General features: G+C 52.7%; 1 protein-coding gene across 2 annotated transcripts; it reads right to left on the reverse strand.

Moving 5' to 3' along the window:
- Window positions 1-1778: 1778 nt before the first annotated feature.
- On the reverse strand, window positions 1779-10061 carry FGF8 (fibroblast growth factor 8 (androgen-induced)). 2 transcript variants are annotated; one of them, XM_010564842.1, is made up of 5 exons: window positions 10030-10061; window positions 9903-9939; window positions 7589-7769; window positions 3189-3295; window positions 1779-2113 (listed from the first exon to the last, which is right to left on the reverse strand). In XM_010564842.1, exons 1-5 carry the CDS (start codon window positions 10059-10061, stop codon window positions 1826-1828), a joined length of 645 nt encoding a protein of 214 aa, XP_010563144.1. In that variant the 3' UTR covers window positions 1779-1825. The 2 variants fall into 2 exon arrangements, with proteins under 2 accessions (XP_010563144.1, XP_010563145.1); XM_010564843.1 differs by having other exon boundaries at window positions 7589-7736; window positions 10030-10060.
- Window positions 10062-10108: the final 47 nt, after the last annotated feature.

A 10108-nucleotide genomic window follows, 5' to 3' on the forward strand; every position in this document is an offset into this window, starting at 1 on the left:
CTGCACTATGTCCCCATCCAGCCTGCAATGGGCCTGTCCCCACAGGGCAAGGAGGTGGCATCTGCCCATTAAACCTGGAATTTGCTGCAAGGAGAACCATGATTTCCACAAGACTCATCTGGGTCTAAGATCTCAGGGCATCCTCTCACTTCCTACACCTGTTCCCTTGGGAAGGGGCTCACACCAAGTGGCAGCCTCAGCACCATCCTGCACCTCACCATCCTCCTTCACCTCTCTCCAACCTGCCTCTCCAGCCCCAGCCCTTCCCTGGAAAGCATCAGGCTCTGTTAGACTAATACAAATTTTTAATGCACATATTAAATAAATATTTCAATCATTTCATATTCAATTTGTACACAACCAAAACAAAACCAAAAAATCCTTAAGGAAACAAAAAACAAACAATCAAAAAAAGATTGGATGAAAAGTCACCCCTGGTTCTGGCTCCTATCCAGTGTCTTTGTTTGCCCTCCCCGTGAAGAATAATTGCTTTAACCCTTTGGAGAGAGTCGCAGTCCCAGGGCAGCGTGTGCAGAGCGGAGCTGGCTGGGGATGTTCACTCAAGAGATTTAATGTTTCCTTTGGGGGTTTTTTTCTAAATAGAAAATTAGGCTTCTGTCAACACAGAAATTTTGAAAGAAAAACTCTCCTTTCCTAGTAAGACAAGGACAGCAGCATTCCTCATCAAAGAGCAAACCTGGAAGAGACGATTGACAATGGAAGTGCCGACCACAAACTGAATATTACAACAAAACCAGCGCAAAATGGCTCCACAGTAATTTGTAAACTTTTTTTTAATTTTACGGATGAAAATTTCCATCTGATAAAAAAATATAAACAGAAAAAAATATCAATTTTTGGTGAGAAGTTCACATTTTCCACATGGAAAAAAAAACCAAAAAACAAAAAAACCAAAAAACCAGTTACCAGCTCGCTCCACAGCAGCCATCACCCACTGCCTCTCCTTAGTAGTTTAAAACAAACCTAATGCCAAAGATGCTCTCATGGGTAAGAGGTACCAAGTCAGTTCAGGACTTTCTCTGGGGTGTCCATGACCCCTGTCCTCTCCTGAGAAAAAATAAGTTGGGAGCTGTGAAGCCAGCAGTGTTTTCAGAAGGATGCAAGTGGCTTCCAGCAACCCCTCGCTCAGCCGAAGAAGTAGGCATATCCAAGGAAGGAAAGCATCCAGTGGTCCTCACCCCGGGTGTTGCAGCCAGCCCCCACAGGCAGTGCCCACATATCACCCAGGCTGCAAAACCCACCCAGGAGGCCTTGAACCACCACTGAAATAAATCCCCTCCCCTTAATTGTTTTCTGACCTCTCCATCTTCTCCAGTAAGCGTTAATTCAGTTCTTTTAAGTAGCACATTGCTCCCAGATTTGGATTTCCATTTTTTTTGCTTGTTTGTTTTAAACGGTGATTTTTTTTTTTCTCCTTTCCCCCTAGAGCTACAAAAAAAAAAATTACAAAATCAAGCACGACCCCAAACAGACTAGAACATTTCTAAGTGAAGGGGTCTTCACCCTTCACCAGTCTTTGAACATTTCTTTTAAAGTTGGAGTACAAAAATAGAGCCTCTCTCTTCTTTTTTTTCTCTTTTTGTTTTTTTGATTTTTTTTTGTGGTTTTTTTTTGTAAAAACCAAACAACCCCCCCAAAATTATCAACAACTAGAGCAGGTAATTTTTTTTTTTTAACCCCCCCCCCCCCCTTTTTTTTTTTTTTTGTTTAATACCCATATGGGAAAGTCTCTACATATAGTCCACCAAGCTCAGAGCAGAGTCCTCCAGGAGAGGTCCAGGCAGGGCAGGCAGAGGCAGGCACATCAAGGGCCTGCCCTGGAGCTGGAGTTTCTAGTCCTTTTACTTCTCCGGTTGAAGGGGTAGTTGAGGAACTCAAAGCGTCTGTGGGGCTCGGTGGTCTGGTGGCCCTTGGGAAGCCTCTTCATGAAATGTACCTCCCGTTGGTGCTGCCGGGTCTTGGAGCCCTTGCGCGGGCGGCCCTTGCGGGTGAAGGCCATGTACCAGCCCTCGTACTTGGCGTTCTGCAGCGCTGTGTAGTTGTTCTCCAGGACGATCTCCGTGAAGACGCAGTCCTTGCCTTTGCCATTGCTCTGAGAAGGGGACAGAGGGGGAGATTTAAGCAATGGGTGCTCAGTCAGAGGGCTGCTTCTCACTACCCTAAGCTGGACTGGCTGGTGTGGCAGCACGGTTGCAGTGCTTGTGGGCAGCCAAGGGCTCACTTTTCCCACTTTTCCTACAGGTCAGAATTGCCCAAAATCTGCTTTTCCTTAGAAAGACGCAGGGACCAGGCATTGCGGCATGGGCAGACACTGCTCATCGCAGCTCCCATCCCTGGTGTTATGCCAGCACCAGGTTGCAAGCCCCAGTGCAGCTCGTCCCAGCCTTCATTTCCACTGCACCTATAAGGTGATTTTTGCCTGCTCCCATCCTGCCCCCATCCATGCCAGGGGCTGGATTCCCTTACCAGCATGACCATAAGTGAACTCTCCATCTCAGTGGCAGTTCACCCACCCACCCTATCCCCCCTGGAGTCTTTAATATAGGAGGGGCATCAAGGGGCAGAAGAGGGGATGTGGGCTCCATGGGGATGGTGCCCACAGACACAGGTGGCAGGGAGCACAGGGGCAGCTGAAGGCTGTGCTCCTCTCCATTACAGGCAGCAACGGGACCCCAGGGAAAGAGCCACCATGGAAAATCCTCCCAGACAATTGCTGTCCCAGTGGGATTTTGCACACCCAGCCCCCTCCACCCCCAGGGAGGGAGCATCGAGGCTCTGAGGGAGCGTGACTAACCGGCACTCGGCGGGGTCTGGCCTTGGGGCCAGCCCCACGGAGCATCTTAACATTCCTGGCACTTGTACCATGTAATCGGGGAGAATAGCCCAGCAATCTGCCTATTTGTTCGAGGAGATACAAGGAATGTGCCCCACACGGCACCAGCCCACCTCCCTTGCTCCCCCTCTTCCCTCCTGCCACCCGGGCTGCAGGACGGCCCATGCCTCTGCCCTCCAAAGGGTGCATTGGCTGAGCCCCTGGGACCCCCATCCCACTTCCCCCTCCGCACAGATGGGCTCCGTATTGGGTAAGAGCTCCTCTCCCACCGAGCCCCGCTCAGCACCCACAGCGCATCTCTGGCTCTCCCGTGCCCTTGAGCCCAGCACCCTACCTTGCCGATCAGCTTCCCCTTCTTGTTCATGCAGATGTAGAAACCTGTGGCTGCCCCCTTGATGCGCACGCGGCTCCCGAAGGTGTCCGTCTCCACGATGAGCTTGGCTGGGGAGAGCAACGGGAGGAAAGAGAGAGGGAGGTCAGGGGGGCTCCGAGACGGGGCATGCACAGGGATGGAGACCCCAGCAATACCTGACACTGGGCACTGTGGGCACACACTGGGCAGGGAGGTGGCTGGGCCAGAGAGAGCCCTAAAATCAAGGTACGAGGTTAAGAGCCAGCCTTGGCCCCAATACCCTGCCACTGTGTCCCTGCATGACCTTGGTCACGTCCCTTTGCCACCCTAAGCCATGCTGGAGGGGGATTAGCTCTGCCTTGCCCGGCTCCAAGGGGCTCAGCAGTTCAGGTGCCACAGAGACATCCCAGAAGGGAGGCAGGGCAGCGAGCAGGGCACGCACTGGCCAGTGGTGAACAAGCCAGCTGCCCTGCAAACCAAGGCAGGTCTCAACAAGCCTGCAGGCAGGAAGCAGGCAGGAAGCAGGCAGGAAGCAGGCAGGAAGCAGGCAGGCAACCTCTGGAAGTGCACGGTGTGCTGCCAGCTGTCCCCAGCCCAGGGGACACCGCTCCGTGTCTCTGCTGGGCCAGGGCTACAGCAGGAGCAGTGACTTTGCAGCTGGCAGGGGAGGCGTGAAGGGTACAGCCATCCTTTTAATGCCTTTCACCTTTGCACGAGTCGAGAGGGCATATTGATTTGGTCTCAGTTTTTTAATGGAGGCATCGATCGACTTCCGAAGGAGCTATGCAAATCGCCAGGTCGATGTGCCGCCTATAAATAGACCTGTCACCTTCTCTCCCTGCCTCCGCCCTGGGAATCCGAGCCCCGCAGCCCATCCATCCCCAGGGAAGGGGGAGAATGGGGACGGGACATCCTTCTCCTCAGACCTGCAGCTGCTGTCCCCAGAGCCAGCTTCCCTCCCCAGGGCAAGCCCGACAGGGATGGTGGCTACCTGTTTGCACCTCAAAAGGGCTGTGCTGTACCAAACACCAAAGATTTCCCCATGGCACTGAAAAAGCTGGGACTGTCCCAGCTCACTACCATCACCTCTTGCCCAGCATCAGCCCCTAGTGCCATAAGCACAATTTAGCAAGGTAATTAGAGCACAGCCTGCAAAGCTTCCAAGTCTATAGCCTTATTATGGGAATAAGCCCATTGATGCCTCATTTCTCCTCTCTGATCTCTGTAAAAGGGCTCCTCGGTTCCTCAGGACTGTGGTCCACCCTGGCTTACACATCTCTACCCCAGGATGCTCAGCCACCAGCAAGCCCCCAGCAAGACATGTGGCTCTGGAGCAGGTGGCTTTGCAGGAAGATGCTTTGAATGGCAGAAGGAGGCTGTGGGTATACACGCAAGCTAAAGTGAGCCTAAATCACACTCTGGGCTAGGAGAAAACTGCTGCCTGCCTCTGTGATGCCCTGATCCTGCATCCCTCACATCACGGGCACTGCTGAGGTCAATGGCACCGAGGGTGGGGACAGCAAGCGGGCAGCACTGCCAGCAACTGAGTTGAACAATGGAAAGGGCATCACAAAATTCACTGGGGCCGACTGATTTGGTGCTGCTGGGCAAGCCAGGCTCAATGCGCATGCAGGCACCCTGTCCCCACACTCCCTTCTGCCAATGTCACCCTGCAGTATCTCTTGTCCCCAAACTGCCCCATGCCCACAGCCCCCCACCTGGGCACAGACTGGACTCAGAGACGAGAAATTTGGGAAGAGCCAACTCCAGGCTGTGCCACCCCAGCACCAATGCCCAGAGCCTGGCATGCACCCAGCATCCCCAAAACCAGCCATGGGGTGCTCTGCAAATGAAGCGCTGAGACAGTGACCCCCTATTTATCTATATTGGGGAAAGGGGGGGGAATTGATCTCAGAGGCAGTAAAAGGTTTGAGGAAAATTGATTTTTCTCTCTGAGAGATAGAAAGAGCAGGGAGGGAGGGACGGAGGAGGGAGGGAGGGAGCGGGGAGGCCTCAGCCCCAGTGAGCACAAAACCATGCTTTAAAGATGCACATCGCTTCTCTTTCGGCTTTTTTTTTTTTTCCCCTCCTCAAATGGCAGCTGTGATTTACAGCCACCGGCCGGGTTTGCTGCCCCGCACAAGCCCAGCCAGAGTGCTGCTCTGGCCCCACCAGCCGTGGAGGATGAGGACAACCTGTCCCCAGGGACCTGCACCCCCAGACCCATGCAGGCAACCCACAAAGCCCACAAACCCCAGCCCCGACCAGCAGAAAACCCCGGGTGCAGAAAAAATCGGCAAGGAGCTGCACCAGCATCCCCAGCCACTCGTGGGGTTTAGTCAAGGCTGCAGCTGGTGGCAGCTTGCTCGGTGGCAGGCACGATCCGGGAGGGATGAGCCAGGATGCACCGGCTGCCCGCCTTCCCTTAGAATTAAAAAAAGTCAATCAAATATTGACAATTAAGACAGATAACTGAAAACGCCGGACTCGATGTTAAGTCGGCTGTAAAAATGTCAGTGTGGGGAAAGGGGTCATCTGCAAAAATAAATCAACCCCTTTTACACGCCCACCCCCAAAAATGAGATAAAAAAAGCAGAAGGAAGGGCTTGGGGAGGGGGGCTCTTAGCTTCAAAAGTGGATTTCTAAGTAACATTTTGGGGGAGTCCTTTTTTTTTTTTTCCACCTTTTTTGAGGAGGGGGAGCTTAACGTTTCCAACTCTATTCTTTCACTTAAGTGACAGATTTATCCCAGTAAAATTATGTTTCTTGCTCAAACTTTGAAGGGAAAGTGGCTACGTAAATGCTGAAAAAATGCAGCGAGACACACTTGATCCCCCAACTGGACTGCGAAGAGGAGAAAGTATTCAGGAAATGTTAAAAAAGGTGAAAGTAAGAAGCGTTTTAATAGTTCTTCCAGACATGGGGGCCTCCCTAGAGATTCATATAGAACAATCCTGAACCTCTATTTTAACATTTACAGACTTGCAACTCTTTTAAAACTTTACATCTGAAAAACTGCTTGTTCTCTTTCTGGTTTAGATCAGTCTTCATTTTCCTCCTTAGCTCTTCAAATGCTTAACCTTTTTTTATTACATTTTAATAGAGTTTTTCAAGCCACCACAGTCCCCTCCTTCTGGCCTTATTTAAACCTGGTCGTTATTTAAATATGCACTAACTGCCTTATAAATCCAGGCATTATAGGTCTAAAACAAGACAGGATTTTTTGCTTGGGAAATTAGCTAATGCCCTTTCAAGCCGGAGCTGCTCAAAGGATGGGAATAGTTCATTTGGATGATTAATGCTGGATGTATGGAATACCATATAGATGGAATCTGTGCTTCACTTGAACTGCTAAAGTCCAGCATGAAATTTTCAGCCAAAGCAAAAGGAAGAAAGAAAAAAACAACAACAACAACAAAACAAAACACAGAAGGGGAAGGAAGAAAAGTGTTTCTACTAATCTCCCCAAGCAAGAAAGGGAAATTGCAGCTAATACCGAAGAAAAACAGTTGTGATTCCTCCATACAACACACACGAATACAGGCATTTCCCTGATCCGGGTGCAGGATCAGGCCTCGCGGTGCCAGGGCTCGCTGGCCCCGCTGACCCCTGTGCAGCATTTGACCGTCCCAATGTGTCATTAACACACGCGATCAAAGCATTTGGGCTATGGGTGCCTCCAGCGGAGGGATCGGTCCCCCTGCCCCGGGGCAGGGGAGGTTTGGGGGGGGTTGCCAGGGCCCGGGCGATGGCAGAGGGGCCGCAGCGTAGCGCAGGCTCTTGCGCTCACAGGGTTCCCCCTGCTTTGTCTCTGGAGATGCTGCAGCATCTCCGCCCGCAGCCAACTGCCTCGCTGACCGTCTGCTTGGGATTTGTTTTGAGAAGGGAGGGACAGGGGGCTAGGTCGGGAAAATGCCACTTTGGACAGTTCTAGTTCAGGGAAGGCTTCCAAAGCAGCCATCCTCCCTTACCCCCCGCCCCGCCCCACCTTTCTTTTTCAACTTTCCTTTCTATTTCTTTTCCAAAAGGAAGTCTCAGAGACTCCCAGCCCCACAAAGAGCTGGGCTGAAATGACTGATGCTGCTCAGCATGCTGCAGCCCAGAGCCCTCTGAGTCAGGTGCAAACCAAGAACGAAGAAGAAAGGAGCAGAGCCCATCCTGCAAGCACCAGTCCCCTCCCTCGGCACGGGGAACCTGCCCTCACCTTGAATCACGCAGCCACTGATCGCTGACCCCTATGTTCTCTCTTTACAAGCCTTCACAAGCCAAATGATTTTAATGATTTCTGGCTAACAAACAGGACGGAAATCATCCATCGCCGCGCTGGGCTGTGAACACCTCCCCAGCTCCCCCTCCCGCCTGTCCCCATCGCGCGTCCTTACCGTGCACATCCCCATCCTCTGCCATCGCATTGATTTTCTTGTTGTCCAAGATCTGCACATGTTTCCCACTGGTCCGGCTGTACAGCTGGTAGGTACGGACGAGCCGCCGGCTGAGCTGATCCGTCACCAGGCTCTGCTCCCTCACATGCTGTGTAAAATTAGGTGGGGACTGAACAGTTACCTTTAGGAAATTAAAAAATATACGACACACCATTATAATCTCTACTCCTCAGAGGGGCGAATGGGCTGAGCCGAGATCACCGGCCTCCAGCCGGGCTTTACAGGGAGGCACGGAGCTGGGACCGCGGTGATACCTCCTGTGTCAGCAAAGCCTCCCCGGGACAAGAAGAATTAAGCTCTGGGACACAGCAACCAGAGCCCTTTACAGAGCCGTGCCCACTCCAGACATGCCCTAAGCGGAGAGGTGCAGGTGACTTGGGAGCACAACAGGGCTCGGTGACGCCAGAGGCCTCCACGGGACTCAGTGGGTCCTGGCTGGCACTGAGGTACCCGAGATGGGCATCGAGGCTGGGAGCTGGAGGGGGTCCAGGAGGGGCATGCAGGATGGCACTGGGCTGCCCCCCCAAGGGGCTGGCACATTCGTCCCACACCTCTCTCACCTCTGCAGGAGCACACTACTGCTCCGGCTGCCCGGGGCACATACCCCAACCACTGCCCCATCAGTTTCAACAGCCGCCTTTCCTCTGGGTCCCAGGCTCTTTATTTGCGCCCGAACACCCCACTTATTGAGCTTTTTAAATACAAATTTCCCAGAGGAGGTAGACCTATAAGGTGTAAGAGCTATAAGAAAACCGTGCCCCAGCCTGGGTATTTAGTGGCATAAAAACCCGAGGATACTAACATGCTACCCGTGAAAACACATCCCCCATCCACAGCCAGCTGTTTGGTGCCAGCAGTGGGGTTGTCCCCAGCCCCGGCACACCAAACCCGTTAGCCCCAGAGCCGGAGCTGAGCCCGTCCCCTCCAGACCCGACGCCACCGCTCCTGAGCTTTAAATGATTTTCATGAGCAGCCAAGCCTGCTCCCCCCTCAGCCCCGGCTTGCGAGCGTGCACAGAAGTCTTTTCCCCCCTCGTCTCAAATCCCTCTTTTAAGTCTGGAAAGTTTCGCTGCTCCCTGACATTTATAAAGATGTATTCTGAGCAAATGTTAGGAGATAGCTCCTTTCAACATCAGAAGGCTGGGACTACCCCCCGCCACCCCCACGTCAAATGGGAAGATTTCCTCCCGTCTTAAACAACAACAACAGAAAAACCCAATAAAAGCAAAAGCCGCTGCTCTCCCAAAGCTGGCTTTATAGAGATATCTCCCCTTGACAATGTCACCTCTCTCCCTCTGCTTCTGCCTGTGCATGTGTGTTTCCTATAGACGGGTTTTGGATAATGTAGCAGGATTCTCTCCCCGGCTCTGATGAGGGTACCATGTGGAGGAGAGGTCATTAGCCATGCTGCTATTTGGTCTCCATCTCATACTCCAAAATATTACAGCTATGTTTTTATACAACTGCACACTCCCAGCGCTTCATTCCCTTTCTCTTTTCGGCTGGAAACTCAATTTTATTTTTTTTTTACCCAAGCTTCCAGGAAAAAAAAAAAAAGAGAAAAAAAAAAGTAGCTTAAAGGGCATTTTAAACAAAGCTTCTGCACCTGTGATCTCAGGGGAAGGGGAGCTTCACCCCAGTTTGAAGGCGCACCGCTCCCAGCGACGCGTGCCTGCTGGTATGCGGGTGTTGCAGAAGCTCTGCCCGGGCTGTTTAATCTATTCATGACACTTCTGTCTCTGGCCATACAAACCAGCGATGCTAAAGTCTGACAGATTTAAGCTGAATCAAAACCTGCACTGAATCAAAAAACAGTAAGGTTTTGGTGGAGTTTCTTTTCCCTTTTTAATTCCGCCTTACTTTTTGGATGAAGCGGTGTAAGGAAAAAAAAAAAAAACAACAAAACTAAAACAAAACCCGGACGAGAGGAACGGGGGTATCCACAGTGGCATTTAGAGGTGGGGGGGAACGGGACGTAAAGCTACTTAAAAGTAACCCTGCGCAACTCCTTGAAACCGCGGGTACTCCCTGCCTCGCAGCCCGAGCCCTCCGCACCTTATTTCGCAGCCCGGGGGGCTTCCCCCCTCGGCCTCGGCTTTTTACAGCCGGGCGACTTTTGTCTCCTGGGTTTTAAACTGTTCCTCCCTCTCTCGCTCCTTCCCTCCCTCCCGAGCCCGGGGCGCTCGGCGGCCGCTGCGGGGCACCCCCCATCCCCGAGGGGCGAACAAAGCCGGGCGGCCAAGCGGGCACTTACCTGGGCTTGCAGGCAGAGGACGAACAAGTGCATTAACCTGGGAGGGGGGGAGAGAGAAAGCAGGAGAGAGGTGTGAACCGGGGGGCTGCGGGCGCAGGGCGGGAGGGCCGGGGCTGCCGGTACTCACACGTAGCTGAAGAGCGAGGAGCAGGGGTCCATCGCGGCGCCGGTGCGGGGCCGGGAGCCCGGGGCCCGGCGGCGGCGGG

This window comes from Haliaeetus leucocephalus, unplaced genomic scaffold (assembly GCF_000737465.1).
Source record: "Haliaeetus leucocephalus isolate CR32 unplaced genomic scaffold, Haliaeetus_leucocephalus-4.0 Scaffold184, whole genome shotgun sequence".
Classification (NCBI taxonomy): domain Eukaryota; kingdom Metazoa; phylum Chordata; class Aves; order Accipitriformes; family Accipitridae; genus Haliaeetus; species Haliaeetus leucocephalus.

Coding starts and splice junctions, on each gene's coding strand:
- FGF8 (XM_010564842.1), bottom strand. CDS start 10,061: ATGGACCCCTGCTCCTCGCTCTTCAGCTACGT. Junction 7,770..9,902: donor TCCTCTGCCTGCAAGCCCAG/GTAAGTGCCCGC, acceptor AATTTCCTAAAG/GTAACTGTTCAGTCCCCACC. Junction 2,114..3,188: donor AGGGGAAGCTGATCGGCAAG/GTAGGGTGCTGG, acceptor TCCCCTTCTCAG/AGCAATGGCAAAGGCAAGGA.